The sequence below is a fragment of the Lolium rigidum genome, chromosome 1 (assembly GCF_022539505.1).
Source record: "Lolium rigidum isolate FL_2022 chromosome 1, APGP_CSIRO_Lrig_0.1, whole genome shotgun sequence".
Taxonomy (NCBI): Eukaryota; Viridiplantae; Streptophyta; class Magnoliopsida; order Poales; family Poaceae; genus Lolium; species Lolium rigidum.
Genome location: NC_061508.1, coordinates 44,624,476 through 44,643,565, shown reverse-complemented (window position 1 = coordinate 44,643,565; position 19,090 = coordinate 44,624,476). Strand labels below are relative to the sequence as shown.

The window sequence follows — 19,090 nt, the reverse complement described above, 5'->3', positions numbered from 1 at the left end:
GAAGTCACCAGAATCAGCAGCCCAGCACCGGACAATGATGCCAACAACCTAGCTAGTGAAGAAGCATTTGATGACATTGACGGTATGAGATCTTCAGGTGATCCAGACACCGGTTTTGATGGCATGATGAGTTTCAGGGAATTCAGTATCGCCATTGATGGCATCGACCATGATTTTTTCCCTAACTGCCAGCGCATGACGTACTACAAGCTCTGCCGCGACAGGAAGGCGTTGCTCCACAGGCATCTGATCAAGAACATAAGCCCTACACTGGTTGCGGCAGTTATCATGCGGACCATCAGCATCTCCGAGGGCATCAGGGCCTTCTCGTTTGCTTCTTCTTGTTCTCGCGAGGACCTCGCCGACTGGAAGAAGACCCTGGAGGGCTTGGAGCTCATGGGTATGGACGTTGCTTTCCTGCGGCAAAGCGTCGACGACCTTCTTAGCCTCCTCGCTGCCCGGTCCCATCCGTGCAGCACAACGGCTAAGAAGAGGCCAAGCTCGAGAAGGGCCGTGCCGCACTGAAGCTGGTGTTGGTGATGGCGTCTCTGGTCTGACGGCTATGAATGCAGAGACAACAGAGATGGAGTCAAGTGCGAGGAAGGATGCGTAAGCTAAGCGGAGGTTGGCGATTTCAGTTCACCATGGTGGCGATATTACAGGCAACATTCTGTGCACATCTTCAGCATTTTATTTTCTATTTTGGGGGAAAGAACATCTTCAGTATTTTTTAATTTTATCTTTGAGGAAAGAACATCTTCAGTGACCAGGGTGTTGTACACATCAACTTCAAGTTGTGCACAGCAATGCTGCAAAATGGATGTGTGTGAACTAGTAGCTTTGTTGCCGTATTTCCTAGTCTGAATGACACCCGTGTGTGTGTGTCTTTTACATCGAGTTCAGATATCTGGACTTTGTGTCCCTTGGTTGAATCCATGTATCATGTGAATATGAACCGTGGGTACAGTTCTCAGCTTATTTCTTCCATGTTCTGCTGCCCCTCTTTTTCCACATATGTGAGATATGGTAAACGACTTGTTTTCGTGTTGTCAGATCTCGTGTGTTTTTTTTTTGAGGAAGCGCAGGAGAGCTGCGATTTCATTGATAGAGGAAAGAGTTACAAGGAACTCAAAAACCAGAAAAGCAAAAGTACAAAGAAAAGCTGCCAAGGCAGCAAGGCGAAAGGCGACTACTCTCGCGCTCTAAGGTGCCGACAGCCGGCCATCGCCCAGCACGAGCTCTCGTCTATAATGTCGCGAAGAACTACCACCGGTGTACGCTCGTGAGCGCGGAAGATACGGTCGTTTCGCTCCCGCCAGATAGCCCAAATGACCATGAGCGCGATGGACTTGCATGTCTTCACGTCCGCTGGCACGGCCGCCGCGAGGGAGGCGAGCCACGCCGGCAGGGATCCCAGCGATCGCCAGCTCTCAGGCCGGAGGGAGGGAAGGCCGAGGCGTGAAGCCACTTCACTCCAGAGGCTGCGCGACCATGGGCACTCAATGAGGAGGTGCTCGGCCGTCTCCAGGTTCCGCCGGCACAAGGGGCAAAAGTACGAATTGGGCCATTGCCTAGCCATGAGCCGGTCCACCGTGAGGACGCGGTTTTGCACGATCAGCCAGGCTAGCAGCCTGTGCTTGGCCCAGGCCTCCCAGATGGAGGTGACGAGTGGGGAGTCCGTGGAGCCCAAGAATTGAAGCCTGTAAGCCGAGGCCACGGAGTAGGAACCGGACTCCGTCAGCAGCCAAGTGAAGGCGTCAGGTACACCCGGGGTGAGGTGGACACGCTCGGCCGCCACCCACAGACGGACGAAGTCCGGCAGCAGTTCCGATGAGACCCTGCCACGTAGATCCTGCACCCATCTGTGGTCCAGGAGAGCTTCATGCACGGTGCGTTGCTTGCGGCGCGAGACAACGAACAGCTGAGGCATGAGGGCGAAGGGGGCCTGACCATCCATCCAGCTGTCGAACCAGAAGCGAGCCGCTAAGACGTCACCGAGAGTGACACTCGTGGCCGCGGCGAAGAGCTCTCTCTCTGCCGATGAGCACGGCACAGGTAAGCCAACCCAAGGTGTGCCCGGAGCCACCCGTTCGCGCCAGAGCTATTTCAGGCGGAGGGCAGACCCAAAGCGGTCGAGGTGAAGAATTCCGAGGCCGCCAAGATCGCGAGGGCGACAGATACGGCTCCAAGCCACCTTGCAGTGACCACCGTGGCAAGTGTCGTCGCCCCTCCACAGCCAAGCCCGGCGAAGGCGGTCGATCTCCTTGCGCACCCACACCGGAAGCGAGTGGATAGAGATCCAGTATATGGAGAGCGCGGAGAGGACGACGTTGAGGAGCACAAGTCGTCCAGCAGCCGAGAGCAACTTGGCTTTCCAACAGGCTAGGCGGCTAGCGATGCGGTCAAGCATCGGCTAAAAGTCAACCTTGCGGAGCTTGCGGAGGCTGAGGGGCAGCCCCAGAAACTTGCAGGGGAGGGCGGCGATCCTCGCCCCAAGCGGCGCGATGATGTCAGCAACGTCGAGGCCCTCACAGCGTAGGGGGATCACTGCAGTCTTGGCGAAGTTGACATACAGGCCGGTGACCTCGCCAAAACGCGTAAGGATGTCACGGACCGCCTGAAGCTCCGCCTTAACCGGGTTGATGAAGAAGACAGCGTCGTCCGCATAGAGGGAGGTCCTGAGGTCGTTGGCATGACCCCGCAGCCTAGACAGAACTCCCTCATCCGCCGCAAGTGAGAGAATGCGGTGCAGCGGCTCCATTGCTAGGATGAAGAGGAAGGGGGACAGAGGGTCGCCCTGTCACAGACCGCGGCGGTGGCGGATGCGATCACCCACATTGCCGTTGAGGATGATACGGGAGGAGGCGGTGGAGAGCAGCAGGGCGATCCAGTCGCACCAGCGCTGGCTAAAACCCCTAGCCCGCAGAATGTCCAGCAGGTAAGTCCAGGAGACACTGTCAAAAGCCTTGGCGATGTCAAGCTTGACCATCAGGGCCGGACACTTAGTCCGATGGAACCGACGCACAAGCCCTTGGACAAGCAGAAAGTTATCCTGAATGGAGCGCCCGCGGATGAAAGCACTCTGCACCGGCGAGATGAGAGTGTCGATGCGCCGGGCAAGCCTCGTGGCTAGGACCTTCATGAACAGCTTGGTGAAGCTATGGAGAAGGCTAATAGGTCGGAAGTCGCCAAGGGTAGCAGCACCGTCGCATTTGGGAATGAGCACAATGTGCGCCTCGTTGAGTCTGTGAAGACTCGTCCGGTTCAGCATAAAGATTTGCCGGAAAGCAAGGACAAGATCCTGGATGATAATGGGCGCCACTGCCTTGAAGAAGGCACCACTAAACCCGTCTGGACCAGGTGCCCGATCAGCAGGCAGATCGGCGATGGCAGCAAGGATCTCATCGGCTGAGAAGGGGGCGTAAAGCTCAGAGAGGTCAACCGAGGGCAGCCCAAGTGCATCCCAATCAAAGACGGACTCCGAGGCAGCTGGCGTCCCCAGGAGCGCTCCAAAGAAGTCCTTGATGACCTCCGCCTTGTGGGCATGCTCCGTTGCCATCCCATGGCTGCCGGAGAGCGAGGGGATGAAGTTCTTCCGACGCCTAGCATTGGCTTTGAGATGGAAGAACCGCGAGTTGGCGTCGCCGACCTTTAGCCAATTCACTCTAGCCCGCTGTCGCAGTCGAATCCGCTCGATGACCACGAGGCCAAGGATGCGCGACTTGAGCGCCTTCCGCAGCTCAAGCTCATCAGGTTGGAGTTGCCTGGACTCTTGCGCAGCATCCAGGAGCATAAAAAACAGAGTGATATTTTTTTTTGCAAAATTTCGCCAATCCATTAATAATCATCAATAGCAGTACAAACTGACCTAGAAGTAATAAAAAATATAAAAAAACTAAAGTGATATTCTTAAGGAACATTTCTTGATATATCTCGAATCGTGGTACATATACACTACACGTATACACAACTACATCACATCCTAGAAACCGAGATGTAGAGGCATTACATGTGAGCATCCATGATAGCAGCTCACACCGCTCTCATTTCCCTCCCAACCCGCTCTCAGCACTCTACAGTAGCTGCCCTCTTCCTCCTCCTCTCCGGGCCGCTCCTCTCCGGGCCGCTCCTGCCTCCTCTCAGTCGGAATAGCCGGCCGGAGATGGAGAGGAGAAGACGCCGGCTGTACATACTTAGGCTTTTCTTCTTGTTTTCGTCCCCTAGTGGCGGCTTGGAGCTGTACCTCAGATCTAGGCGGCAAGATCTGGGGATTAGGGTTCTTCTTCTTGCTGCTATGTCTCCTGTGGTCGGAGCATAGAAGCGAGGAGGGAGCCACGGTCTCCGCAAATAAGGTAGAGGCCGCGGATCTTCTGATGCTGCTGAGGCGCTGCGAAGCAGAGCCTCCCCTGGCCGGCCATGGAGGCGAGGGGGAGGGGCGATGCTTTCCGCGGCACACGGCGGAGCTTCTTCTGGCCGGCCGTGTAGGCGAGGAGGAGAGGCCAAGCTGTGTGCTCTCCCCAGCAGAGCAGAGATCCAGGTACTTCTCTCTGGCTCTGGATTTGGTGAGTTCTCAGGCTGCTCTTCCTCCTCCTTGTGGTCGTGGAGACAGACAGGAGAGTGAGAGCCCCAGAGTTCGTCGATCTGGAGTTAAGAGGCACACTGGTGAGCGTGCGGTGCTCACCATGACGGAAGCTCACTATCGGCGGCAGATCTCAAGCGTCAGCGTCTTTAGCCGCCGCTATTTTTGGCCAAGGGGGCCTCTCCGCACTTCGGAAGGAACTGCTCCGGGGAGTATTTACTTCCTCCAGGCCTTAGTGCTAAAGGGGAAGATCTTTGATCTTGGCGTGGTGATCCATCCTGGCGATGAACCAAGTGGCGTAGTCCCCGACGTCGCTGCCAGCGACCATGGTCCAAGATCCAAGCATCGGCGCGGTGGAGAAGAAGGACCCGATTGCTTTGTTCTTTATGTTTCTGGGATCCTTTTTGTAATTTCTTTGGACTCTTGTGCTATTGCTACTAAAACCAAGGTCCTTTTTGTAATTGTACCCACCGACTAATGGAGCTTCTCGGCCCTTGGGGTCTTATCTGTTCAAAAAAAAAGATAGCAGCTTGTGATGTTCAAAGCGAACATAGCAGGACGCGCATCTTGTTAGCTGGTTGCTGGCAACCTTCACCGTGGTTTTCTGACAAAACGCGAACGCAAAACCTTCACCGTGGTATTCAGTCGGTCTATATATGTGTGTTGCTTAGCCGAAACAGTCTAAGATCTTCTGGGCCGCCCTGGCACCGGATCATCTCCTCCTGGGTTTTCTACCGTCTCGCGAGGCGAATCCTTCACGGCATGTGCCACTGGTTCGGCCTTAATCTCAGCAAGTCCAAGAGAGAGTCCTCTTTCTTATTTTCAATATTATCATAGACAAAGTACTCTGATTTATTTTGCATAGAAGTCGATATGAATTACATTCAACTACTTTCTACTTATATACTGCCACTCTGCTCGCTTCCTCGTTGCTTCTATGCTCTAAATCTTCAGACGGATGATGTATCAGGAATCTGAATGAATATCCATCATTTTACCGACAAGGTAATATTTTGGGGTCTAATACCTCAACTGGGCATCCAAGAAACAACATCATTGAACTAGAAACAAATAAGATTCTATACGGACTGAACTACTAAGTAGCTTCGAAAAATTATTCAATGAAGTTCGGTCGGTTTGGTGGTAAGACTATCGAGAACCACACGTACAGCTGAGGAAATGGACTATTGCTTCTCGATGTGAATTTACCAAAAGATGTCTGCAAGTTATCTGATGAAGCTTGCTGTTGATGTGGCTAGAAGAACAAGGGTGCATGCTCTGCAAGATCCGGTCATGATTGGCGATTGAGGGGAAGTTTTGTGGGTATTGGTGTTTCGGCTCCAGGATGGATGTTTAGGTCTTTTTGGTTGTCCTCTTAGTTGCCCTTTTGAGTGATACTTGGTGGTGGCAAATTTTTGCCCCATAGAGGTGTTTCAAGATCGAAACATTCTCATTGGGTTTCCTGCCACCAGCTCGCTTTTCCGTCTTTTTTACTTTTTAGTTTGTTGTCAGTTTTTTGGTCTTTGTAGCGAACTATGTATGTTAATTTCGTTAGAGTGAGTTCCACTTTTTACAATGTGGTTGTGCTTTTGTGACGCATATTACCCCATTTAGTGAAACTTCTACCAGAATATCTAATTTAGGAGACTTTGCACACGGTTTAACTCAAGTTTAGCATTTTGCCTGTAATTGGTAGATAGGATAGGCATGATATGCCGATGTGGCGCGACAAAATATGTAAATATAGAAGAGCATCATTGACTATCACGATAACTTATTTTATTCACATGGGCCATTCTTGGTGGGAGAGACTTGTATAGGATCTCTCCATTAGGTAGGATCATAGGATCAACCCAGAAAAAACATACTTTGAACAGGCGAAAAAATCTGAAAATAATAAACAACATGCATATAGGTTGTATCTACGATTCCAAGAAATTTCAGCTTAAAATCTGATCTACACGTGGAGAAACAAAAAAAGACAAATTCTATTGTGAATAGTGTCAGATCTGGTTGAGTAGTATTTCACACTATTCACACTCAGATTTATCTTATTTTGTCTCTCCAAATGTATGTCGAATTTGAAGTTGCAAATTTTTGGCGGTGCATATATAACATAGATGTGTGTTGTGATTTTTTTTCAGATTTTTTGAACATGTTTTGTCTTTGCAAAAAAATTGTTCTCATAGATCCTATCTAAGACCTGATCCTACCCAAGTCTTCCCCCATTCTTGGTTATTGTCTTAATATTTTTGGATCCTGATGATCACCTATGATCACCTGGCAACCTTCTGAATGCATTAGAAAACGGGAATCCAATGCTTTTAGAAGGGATAATCTACATAAACTTTCACTTGGTGGGGTAATTAGTGTCACAAACGTATAACTGGAGGGTAAAAAGTGGGATACAAAAAATTTATTTGTGATTCCAAGCACAAAAGTGTGTGGATTTTGATGTTCGAGAGTAAAACTAGGTTAAAAGGAGTAAAAGAACGTGCAATATAGAATAAAGCGATGTAGATACATCATACATGCGGGCACATAAAAGGAGTAAAAGAACTTGCAATATAGAATAAAGCGATGTAGATACATCATACATGTTTGGATGCCTTCCACTTCCACACTTTGCCACACCGTAAGAATACCATCAATAGCAGGGCACTGCCACTGATCGTACATGAACCAATACGATTATACGCATCTTAAAGCGGTGGTGGTACCGCTATTCTGGAAGCCTCGAGGACTCGCCAGCAGTCTCGAGAACCTTCTAACCCCTACTAACACGAATCCTAAAGCAGTGGCACTCCTGTTCTGGAAGACTCGAGGCCTCACCAGAGTTCTCCAGAACCTTCTAACCCCTTCTCCATCCCCTTCCCCAAGAAAGCTACCCCTTCAAAACCCCCTCCATTCCCCACCTCCTCCTCCTGTCCACCACAAGAATCCAAAATCGCAGCAGAGAGAGAGATCCATGGCTTCCGCCGTCGCTAGCAAGGGTGCCCCGCTGGCCAGCCTCCTCAAGAAGCTGCTCGCCGAGCCGTCGGCCTCCGGCGCGCTCCGCCCGGCCTCCCTCACCGCCGCCCGTCGCCTGCTCAACACCAAGGGCTCGGACGTCCGCTGCTACGACGACGACGACACCAGCGACGAGAGCGGGTCCGAGTACGAGGACGCCGACGCCGCCGGGGGACGCCGCCGCCTCGCCCGCGACTTCACCGCGCCCAGCTTCTTCTCGCAGGGTACGTATATACGCGTCCTCGCTTCTCCTCCTTCCCGTTTTTCGTCGTGTTCGTGCGAACGTTGTAGGGGAGGGATGCTAAAAAAAATCAGCTTTTGCCGTTCTTGATTTCGCAGACGTGCTCGACCGGTTCGGCGCGCCGACGAGCCTTGGCCGGCTGCTGGCTCAGATGGAGGGCGCGTCGTCCGGCCTCTCCCCCGCGTCGGCGTCGTCTCCTCGTTGCGGCGGGTGGTCGGTGGCGAAGGAGGACGACGAGGCGGTGTGCCTCAAGGTGGTGATGCCGGGGCTGGGGAAGGAGCACGTCAAGGTGTGGGCGGAGCAGAACAGCGTGATGATCAAGGGGGAGGGCGAGAAGGAGCCCTGGGCCGACGAGGACGCCGCGGTGCCGAGGTACAGCCGCCGCATCGAGATGCCCGCCGACGCCTTCAAGATGGACAAGATCAAGGCCGAGATGAAGAACGGCGTGCTCAGGGTCACCGTGCCCAAGGTCAAGGACGAGGAGCGCAAGGACGTGTTCCAGGTGAAGGTCGAGTAGGGAGGGAGACGGATCTTGCAGTAGTAATAGTAGTAGTGGTGATGGCGAGTGGAGTTGAGAGACGCCTTGTCGATGTGGTGATGGTTTGGTGTCTTCCTTGCCCTGTTTTGGTTCTCTGATCGTCTTGCGTAGTTTCTGATCCAGTGACGGTGAGGTAGTTTCTGATCGAGTGGTGGTGAATTTGGTCATGAACCTTGTTAATGTCTCCTTGATGAACTGCTTTGGTGGTGAAATTGGTCATGAACCCTGTTGATTTCGACTTGACAAACTGCTTTGGCGCTCAAATTGTGTTGATTTTTTCATGCTTTCAGTGATAAATGGGACTGCTTTGGTTGTCGCTCACTGCTGTGAAATTCTTGCGTTTGTCTTCTGATTTACTCCACTTCATACTTCTTAGCACAACAGAACTGTATACCAGTTTGTTATAGTGTTCCTTGAATTAATCTTGCGTTTGCAATTTACGATCTTGTGTGGTGTGAACAGTCACACTGGTGGTGATGAAATTGGGCATTAACTTCGTTGATTTCCTCTCGCGGAAATTGGCAATGGACTTTGTTGATTTCCTCAAATTCGATGTGATGAACCAACTTTGCTGGTTACTGGTTGATTTTCGCTGCTCAGTGTTCCTTGAATTAATTGTGTTTATCCCCGCTGTTTTGATTTTCCTTTTTTTAGACACTGAACCATGCTCGGCAGAATCTGTTTTGCTTCCTTGAAGAACAGCATCTGTTTCACTTCTCTGTAGCTGTAGCGTTTACATGATTACAACAATATCCCTCTAATATGGCCCTCAGGAGGAGCAGAACTGCAATATGCATCGACCAAAAACAGAACTGCAATATACAGCGACCAAAAGCAAGAGAACCTTTTTTTTGTGTGTGGCACATTCCGCTCTTCACTTTACACAGAGAATTACCAAAGAAATCAGGAAACTCATGTTAGTGCAATGTAGTTCCTCATTCACTCAAAACGCAAGGAACTCGTTAAGGAGTACCCCACTCCCAGCCAGCTGATAACTATCGAAAATTTGACATGTTTCACCTATATTTCACTTCTCTTTATTGGTCTCACTTACAAGAGGAATTTAATTACTACCAAGGTTACAAATACAGCTCATCTAAACCCTGTACATCAGTGGTCTCCTCCTCATGCTGCCAAGCAGAAACTATCCTCAGTGACTGTTAGCGTTAAGATGTCTCAGCTATTACTTTCTCTTTATTTGTCCTACTCAGAACATCGTGTAAACCCCTATACAGCAGCTCTGAATATGACCACGCTGCCATATCTTTTGATTCTCAGAACATTGGCAACTTATTCTGCTCATAGACCTGCGCTATCCGCCAACGAATCGGTGTCATCTAAGCAGAAACTGTAACACCGTGGAAATTTATCAGTGTGCACCATCCATTGCTCTATATACCTGGGAATGGTGAGCAGTGTGGCGAAGACTATCAACGCCGGGATTATGATCAGATGCTAACTAGAGTCATCCTTTGATTGGCAGAAGCAATCAGGAAGAGGGTTCTCATAAAATGCCTCCTCTGACCTAAACCTATCGCTGCCTTTTGTTCCTGAGACAGGACCTTTCCTTTTTCGAGGAGAACCTTGTCTGACGAAGAGAGAAAGAACAATATAAGAAACATAAACGTGAAACAGAGGTCTTTTAGCTCTCACGCCTAGTTTAGTACCTTTTCCGGTGCATTTCTGTTATCATTTGCGATAGCACACCCCCTTCGTTTAGTAATCCACTGTCAACTTTGTCAAACAAACGAACTAATGCCTTCCTGGATCATAGAATGAAAAACCATGAAACTAAGTAGGGAACATTGAGGATACTTATAAACAAGTGCTCGCTGTTGTTTCACCTGTCAGGAATTACTGTTTTCCTGTGGCCATGAAAACGCCGATGACCAGCAACAGCCCGTGCCATGTTCCCAGAGTACGACGGAATAAACACATCACTCTCCACCGAAACAATGTAATCCAAAGCTGCCATTTGAGAAGCATATTTGCTGAATGGTCGCAGTTCTTCAGCTGATGCTAGTTTCTCCTGCAAACGGAGATGACAGTCATATGCTGACTGAAGAGCGTCATGCTATGAAACAATAGAAAAACAAAACAGCAGTGTTCATACCTTGCTCATCAGAATTGGGAATCGTGATTGCAACTCAACCATGTGAGATTCACCTCCATATATCTCGCCTGCAGCTATGTAAACTGGGGTGCTCGACGGATATCCTAGGGCAGAAAGAAACATACCAACTTCCTTTGGCGTCAAGGGGCAATGACCATCTGATCTTTGCTCTAACGGATCAATGTCTTTAACCTTCCAGTAGGTTGTGTTCTCTCTGTAGCAGCAGGAGAAGAATTCACTCACATAATACTGTCGAGTTGTTATAACAAGGTAGAGACGGTGCAACAAGTAATACACATATTTTAAGGCCTTGCCTGATTGATGCGAGCTCATCTGATTCAGTTTGTGACAGACCATACGTGCACCCACTAAAAGCAAGCATATCCTTCTCATACCGTAAATGCAAAGCAATATATGGTCCAAATGATTTCATCCTTTCCACCAATAGCTGCAAATTGGTTGATACTACTTGTCAATGTCTCTAGAAGTTAGAAATATGATAGTACTTCACCGTGATAGAAGTTGGAGAAGGATTTACATTGCCTAAAGCTTCAATTGGGGGAGCATATCTAAGTGCCTGGAAAAAGGCCCGGCAGCGAAGCTTTTGAATATCAGGAGGGAGGAAGTTGTTTGCAAGGCGAGAATCTGACTTAGCAGCTCGAATAACCTGATACATATGTTTCATCAGAATAACAGTTTCATCCAGCAACTACAAAGGATTAGTACGCAACTGTCAAAGGGCAAAAGCTGTAGAATCCAAACCTGGCGGTGCTCCCATAGTGGAGAAATCTCATCCTGATAATAATCTACTCCAGACCAACTCTTGAAGTGTCTAACAGACTTCGGTGCTTTCACCAATTCCATTGGCAATTTTTTCTCAACTTTCACATCGTTTACCAAAGAACGTATAAAGTGCTCTTCATCAAAGACATCTGAAAAGTTACTGATATTGCAAAAGAAAAAATGGTCCTGTCAGTTTTCATCAGTTAAGGAAAGGGCTCGGAGCAAAAACCATCCAGTGTTCACCTTTTGTCGAGCCAAAACGATTTCTTATCAAGCTCTGGAATTATGAGTGTAGCATTGAGAATACGTGCAACTGCTACCATATCACTGATCTGCCATAAGAATAAGAGCACAACAGTGAAAAGAAGTAAGCGGGTGGGATTTTGCATGTAAAGTAAAACTTCACAGCATGAATTGATTATCGATTTAGTATAACGAGATTTGTATACACTATTACACTGGATAGAATGAACACAAGTTTCCTCTTCCCATTTTTGGTCAAGTAACAAAACTTCCCATTTTTGCTCAAGTCACATCACACGTTTGTTAAGATATTACTAAGAATAGGAAAAACATCCAAGTTGCAAAAAGATACGTAGTCTCAATTTCAAGCTCGCCTAAACAAAGCCAGCAAATCATGTTAACTCATCAAATTCAGAAGTACTTGCAGGCATTGATGTCAGTTAGCTGTATGCCCAAAGAGAATGTATTCACTTGGCATATATCACCTAACAAATAAAGACAGTTCTTTATCAAAAATACACTGTCCTTTGATGCCACAAATGAACTACAAGATGGTGACTGAAGTGATGGCACAAATATGACAATAGCACATTAAGATGATCATTACAAAAGAACATAACACCCCAGGACAAGAAATTCATAATACTGCTGAGACAGCATCCATCCACCAGTCATATTCAGGACTTCATCCTTTAAAGAGTTGAGCCATCCGTGTCTCTTCCACCGATAACCCAGTTAAGCAATAACAGCTTGAAAAGGAAACCAGTTTAGTAGCACACCGACCATTTGAAGGTAATGCAAGCATATCTCTAAATGGGGGTTGAAGCATTAGTGGAGTACAAGAATCCAACAGCAAACGCGATTGAAGCACCAAAGCACTGTTCATGGAACTGACAGAAGCCGGGTGTCTAAACTGGAGAAGCACCAGAACCACCACCACCCACGCATTGATTACAGCACTGGAACACCGCCCACGAGAATTGATGATGAAATGCACCGGAACCTGTCAAACTCTGATGAAACACCCCACATGCAAGCACGCTAGTTTCCAGGCTTTCCACCACGCAAGTCAACACCGTGTAGTAGTAATGCGAAGTAGACAATCATTTTTCGTATGCCACGGCAACTACTAGGGAATTTTTATGCTGCTAGGAGGACGGGCGAATCACTCACCCCGGCGCGCATCTGGTTGAGCCCGCCATTGGTGTGCACGAGCAGGTACCCCCTCGATTTCGCCGGACCTGGCACGGAGAAGCCGATCAAAATTATTCGAAGCGTGTACTACTAGGAGAATGTGAGCCAACCGGCGAGATTCTGCAAGTGGCAGTGCGCATACGCTTGTACTCCGGCGACGGCGAGACGCAGGGCACGAAGCGGCGCGAGGGCGCCGGCAGCCACAGCCTCTTGTCGGGCGCGGCGTCGTCCGTGGCGCCGTCCAGCTGTCAAATGTAGCGATTAATCCCCAATGTAACGGAACTTGGATGTAACAGAAAAAAAAAATGCAACGGCGAGGGACGCGTCGGCGGGCGCGGGGGAATCAAATCACCTTGCGGGAGTGCGGCGAGGCGAGCTGCGGCGGCGCGAACTCCTGCTCCCAGCGCAGCTCCTCGGCCTCCCGCGGCTGCTGCGGCATCGAGGCGGCGGCAGCGGCGATTCGTTAGTACACACATCAGAGAGTTCAATCTGAGAGTGGGTTGTAGAGAACCCAGAGTCGCGCGCGCGTACCTTGGCCAGGCGGTAGGGCGCGCCGGCGGAGGCGGAGGCGGAGACGTGGAGCGCGACGGCGAGCAGCGCGGCGGCGGCGGCGGTCCCGGCGAGGGAGAGCAGCCACCACCGCACGGCCGCCCGCCGCCCCACGGACCTCCCCTTGCGCCGCAGCGCCATCCTGCGCTACCGCCCCGTCTAGTACCTCTCTGTGCCGTCTCCGCCGACGGCGACGCTTTGCTTGGCGCGGCAGCGAGGTCGGCGGGCGGGCGCTGGGGGAGTGCTTTACCTTTTCCTTCCTCGCTGGGCCGGGGCGTGGCGTGTTTGCGTGTAGGGCCGTGGATGCTTCGGTGCGTACGGGCGGGCGCCGGACGGCGGTGGCGGTGGCGGAGGAGGACTGGAGAAGCGTGGGGTTTTATTGGAGACGGCGCGGGGAGCGGATGGCGATGGCGTTTACCACCCGCCGCGGCGTGGTTCCTGCACGGATAGTTCACGGTGGTGGTTATCGCTTTTCAGGCGATTGAACTCGTCTCTTTCGGTGTGGTTTTATGGGGACTTCGATTTTTGGTACTACCTAATTTAACTTCAACTAGGTGTTACAAATTAATGAACTTGCAATTTAGCTATACAAATCATGACACCAATAATTTTAGCCAAATATAGGCAATTCTGAAGAAGAAAAAATGAGCATTTTACCAAAATGAATAACAATTTGCAAATGCCTAGAGCCGCCACCGGTAGGATACAATACGATTCTCAACACGTGACTATAAGGTTCGAAGAAAATGTGAGTAAATTGTTTTAAACTTTTATTGTACTTTAACAAAATTAATAAAGTATAGAATTTTTTATAAAAGAAATATATTAAAATGAGGCTGATACCAAATACACCTAGCATGTGTAAGTGTGTAACAACATAATGTTCATGGCTAATCTAGAGATCAAGGAAGCACACAGCCAAAAAGAAAAGAAAAAAAATAGTTGAAGCTATCTGAGGCTCACAACAACATTAGCTTGACGACACCTAGACTCCAAGAAAAAAAAAACACTGACGGGTACGCCGTGACGCCGCCATCAGGGGGGGTCCTTTAGCGGTGACAAGGTGGTTGGGACGACGGTGGTCGAGCTTTTTTGGGGGCGGCGACATGGCCTTTGTAATCGCATGAGAGTTTGGCCCCGGAGGCTAGGGTTTTTTTTCTCCATTTAAAACGGACAGAATTTAGTTGTACGAAATAATATGTCTTGGTAGGATATTTCAAACGTGGTTCTGATCAGTCGCATCATATGGAAGAGGTGTAATTCAAGGAAAACGGACCGAAATTATTTTGAGCAAGGAAGACAGTAAGAGGGGTAGTGCAATGATAATACAATGGGGGTTTCACCCCTTTTTATCTAAAAAAAAATGATAATACAATGGAAGTCAACCGGAAGTATCCGCAGCTACACTGTTCCACTAGGAGCTCCCTGTGGTGGAGGTCCTGGAGGATAGGAGTGGAGTTGACGCGGGAATCATGGATCCGGGGCTCCGGCCAGCGTGCTGCGTCGCAAGTCGCGGCCGGATAAAATCACCCTCAACGTTCGTGTTCGTCCAGTACCTCGTGAACTCCACGCTCACCGGATCACACGCAAGTACAGGACGCAACAGACAACAGGCCCTCCAGCCGGCACGGTGCCTTGGAAATGTGTAGCCGTTGCGCCCGCCGCTGGTGCTGACGATGTCGACGAACCCGAAGTGTGTTGGACACTTGGACAAGCCGCCGGGCTGCTAAACACGCACCCTCAACGTAGCGTATTTATATATATTTTAGCTTTTAGAAATAAGAAAATACATTCAAAATCTCAAAGGCTTATAGGATATAAAGCTATTCCAGCCAAGAATCACGTGTACATAGATAATCGTATTACGAGAACTATCAATGTGAGATGAATACAATAACACAATAACAAACTAACCTCGCAATTTATAAATAAAAACCGTTGTGATTAATCATTTAATTCAATCCGAGAGTTCATGGTATCTCGGTGTATTTTTCTCACATGTTTAAGACATAAAACTAAAATTTTGTTTCAAGGGCAAGTATAGTGTATTTTATGTGTATAGAAAACCTTCATAGTCCCGTGTCTGAGTTGTATTCAATGCTATGCATAACTAAATCAACTATATTTTGCCTCACAAGCATCAGCCAGAGTAGTAAAAAAGTATAAAAAGTAAACTGAATTAGCGCCTGGTAAGATTCGAACTTACAACCTTACAGTGTTATCAGCAAGGAAGGCTCGAGGACAAATACCAACTGTGCTAAAACTGTTTCCTTACTACATTCCGAAGTATACCTATATAATGAAAATTCAGAAAATATGGGCCCCTAAAAATTCGGGGCCCTGTGCGGCCGCACGGGCCGCACTCCTGTGGGCCCGGGCCTGAACATAGTAGATACCTCAGGGCTCTGTGTGACGCGTGCCACGCGGTGACGGCGTGCGGGCCTTTTATACTCCTTTTTAGGGATCCTTTTACACTCCTTCTTTTGCTCTGGCTCTCGCTTTCTAATGAGACGAGAGTTCAAGGGGTGCAACGAGCGCTCAGAGCTTACAACATCTCCAGCCATCACGCATACGGTATCTGACATGCCGTTCTGTAGGATGTATGGGTGTTTGCCATGATCTCCTCCTGCTTCACCCGCAAGGAGCCATGCTCTTTCTTCAGCTTGACGAGGTGCAGGCGGCCGCGTGGTGGTGATGGTGCCCGAGGCGCCCTCTGCCCGAAGAGATCCGACGCGACGCCCACCGACGAGTATGGGGCATGAAGGTTAGGCACGGCTGGACCCCGCGACGATGTGGCCGAGCACCGCAGTGACCATGCACCCCGTTGTGCCCACCAGAGCTCGCTTCCAGTAATGTTCTTGCTCGATGTTGGCGGGCCTTCGCCGTCATACCATACCCGGCAAGCTCCATCTCCCGCCGCCACAGAAAAAAGGAATTCCATGTCACATTGTTGTCGGGATCCCACCTCCGCGCATTGCTGTGTGCAGTCTTTTCCGCATTTCTTTGATATGGCTCTCGCTTGCGGAGCCTGATGAGACGAGTGAAGAGTCCAAGGGATGCACATAGCTCCCGGCCATCTCAGATCGAGTCCGAGAGCTCACGACATCCTCCATACCGCGTCAGACATAGCCAGTTTGTATGAGAGTGGACAAACGGAGAGGTTGAGCTACATGTAGTCCTCTATTTACAAAAGATCGAAAATCATATTTGTAAGTTTTAAAAAATCTGAAAAAAAATTCCGGATGTAGATAATGAGGAAATATACAAACGTGGAAAGTCTCGATGTGAAATTGTTTATATTTTGGGTTTAAGAAATGAGAAATATGTGGTTCTAAGTATAGTCTATAGTGCATATTCTATTTCAAAACTATACAACTTCTCAGATTTCATCAAGCTTGATATCAGTCGCCGAATGGTCCGTTTGTGGACCGCGCGCGCGCGGGTCCGTTCCGTCACGGGTGTGCGCTAGCTGCTGCGGCATCGGTGACGGCCAAAACGCCCGACGGAGGAGCAGCAGCAAGCACCGCCCGTGTCCCCCGCCGGCGTTTTTGACACGTACATCTAGGCGTGGCCGAAACAGCTGGTTCTCGTTGCCGCCCGCCAGGTTTGGACACAAGGTTGTACGAATAATGGTGTGGGGATCTCATTCTCATCTGCCGCCTGCGTGCGTGCCCTGCGGCAGGCCTCGCAATCATCGCCAGCCTACAGAGCGCAATCATGTTCATGCGCCCCGTGAACGAATGATCCATGCAACTGCAGAGTGGAGAACAGGGAGCTAGGCACTCACTCTCTCACGCAACCGTGACTCCGTGAGCCTCGCTCCGTCCGCATGCGCTGCTGCGCCTGCCTAGTTTATAATCACAATCGCACGCTCGATATGTGCGCTGCGCATCGACGCGGGTGAACCGATGCCGTGCCCGTCGCGGCGCGGCGGGAGATAATAATCCGTACACAAAGCCGATTCTCTACTTGCATTGCATTGCACTGTACTGTACTACTCTCCCCGATCTCTCTTCTATATCTACTACCGCGTCGCCAAGCGGTGCGCCAGCCACTGCTCCACGTGCTACCTGCCTGCGATACCATCGCATGCATGTGCTCTGCCACTGCGTGCGTGTTGACCTTGAGGCGTAGCATATGCCGCGCGCGTGCCTCGTCATCGCTGCACGCTGCCCTGTCCGAGGCGTACAAGTATAGGAGTACATACAACTCCGTACGCGACGACACGGCAGCGGATGCACATGATGATGCCAGTGAGCGAGCGACCGACCGAGTATCCATCAACACATGGCCTCGCCGGCCTTCTGCGCGCAGGCAAGATATCGTGCGGAGGAACTGATTTCCTCATCCGTCAGGGTAGATCTCATGGCCGTACCGACTACGACGCGCCTAGCTTTAGGGCATCTTTAAGGGTGTGATGTATTTCGGATGTTCAAATTATTCGTGAGCGTCCGTTTCCGTCGTTCCGCGGACGCGAAAATGATCGTTTTTGTCCGCGCGTCCGTTTGCGTCTGGGGGTGGCTCCAACGGGTTGACGTATTTTTTTCTACTTGTTTTTTCTCTTCTCCATTTAAACATAGTTTCAAACATTACATATTGGGAACATGGTTTTACATAAACCACTGTTCAAAAAATCGGCCGAGATACCGATTTATCGTGAATCGAGTGGTCGCCGATAAGATTTCAGCATATCGGCCAATTTATCGCGCCACCGATATTTCAGCCGATTTTCTACATTTTAGCCGATATTTCGTCAGATTTTCACTCTCATGGCCGATATTCGTCTGATTGTTAGTGAAATTTCAATGAAATTTGGTATGTCAGTCGATATTTTCGTCATATGGTTGTGTAGAATTATGCATTAGCTTAAAATTTCTATTATTATTGACTCAAATGCAAAGAATCAAGGTAATACTTATGTGTAATGCTCAAATATTATTTTCTGCATAACATATTATAAAAAATTTAGTGTCGCAAATTAGGATTTATAAAAAATAAGCCGATAAATGGCTGACCGATAAAATCGATTAATCAGCCGATAAGCGATTAATCCTTTTTTAAGGCCGGCCGATAAGTTAAGATTAATGATTTCTTGAACATTGATGGTGGTGGAAGGGAAGAGGAGGAGCCGCAACTGTGGGGGAGGATGGCGGTAGCTCCTCCGAAATTCGGCGGGAAAAATGGTTCTATGCGCCGCATTTTGAAGGGAAAACAAAATAAATGGAGGGAACTACTCTTTCTGTCGCCGACAACGCGGGCCAGGCTCGACGTTTCACGTGTTTTTTTTCGTCCGGAGTCCCGACCGGGCCTCGGGAAGCCGGGGATGGCATGGGCTCTCCGGATGAATTAAAGGCCAAATCCGGAGAAAAACGAGGAATCGGGGACGCGGCTGGTCCGAAATAACACCGTTCGGATGAAAAAAATTACTACGAGGGGTCTCGTCGGGGAGACGACTGGAGATGTTTTGATGGACGTTTGAGCAAGGTGTGTGTTTCGAGTTGAAGCTTTGGATACGTGATCGCAGTTAGGTTTACATCTATTTATATACAAGAAAATTAAGCTAGCTAGCTAGAAACTAGTGCAGACAGCATCCAGTTTGTGGAGCTTTGAGCGTCATGACAACACGGAATATGACTTTATTTGGAAGTTTTGGGCGAGTGGCAATTTGCGGTGGAAGTGGGCATAAGGAACAATTCTCAAGGGCTACGTGAACCGAATGGTTTAAAAGATTTTAGCCCCAAGGGTTTTGGACGGAAGATAGGGTGGAAAAACGAGGTTGGATAAATTGCGGTGTGTGCCCGTTACGCAAGAGAGCACCGGAGTCGGAGCTCACCTCTTGTC

At 49.3% G+C, this 19,090-nt stretch overlaps 2 protein-coding genes across 2 annotated transcripts; one reads left to right on the top strand and one right to left on the bottom strand.

The window, feature by feature from the left end:
* The first annotated feature begins 7,547 nt into the window (after window positions 1–7,547).
* On the top strand, window positions 7,548–8,517 carry LOC124672119 (26.2 kDa heat shock protein, mitochondrial-like). Its single transcript, XM_047208400.1, has 2 exons — window positions 7,548–7,812; window positions 7,928–8,517. Exons 1-2 carry the CDS (start codon window positions 7,548–7,550, stop codon window positions 8,344–8,346), a joined length of 684 nt encoding a protein of 227 aa, XP_047064356.1. The 3' UTR covers window positions 8,347–8,517.
* A 1,188-nt stretch (window positions 8,518–9,705) lies between these two features.
* Window positions 9,706–13,390, bottom strand: LOC124707360 (O-fucosyltransferase 7-like). The gene is made up of 12 exons (XM_047239020.1): window positions 13,232–13,390; window positions 13,053–13,130; window positions 12,843–12,945; window positions 12,680–12,747; window positions 11,507–11,595; window positions 11,243–11,423; window positions 11,019–11,147; window positions 10,795–10,928; window positions 10,481–10,694; window positions 10,212–10,396; window positions 10,035–10,130; window positions 9,706–9,955 (listed from the first exon to the last, which is right to left on the bottom strand). Exons 1-12 carry the CDS (start codon window positions 13,388–13,390, stop codon window positions 9,823–9,825), a joined length of 1,569 nt encoding a protein of 522 aa, XP_047094976.1. The 3' UTR covers window positions 9,706–9,822.
* Window positions 13,391–19,090: the final 5,700 nt, after the last annotated feature.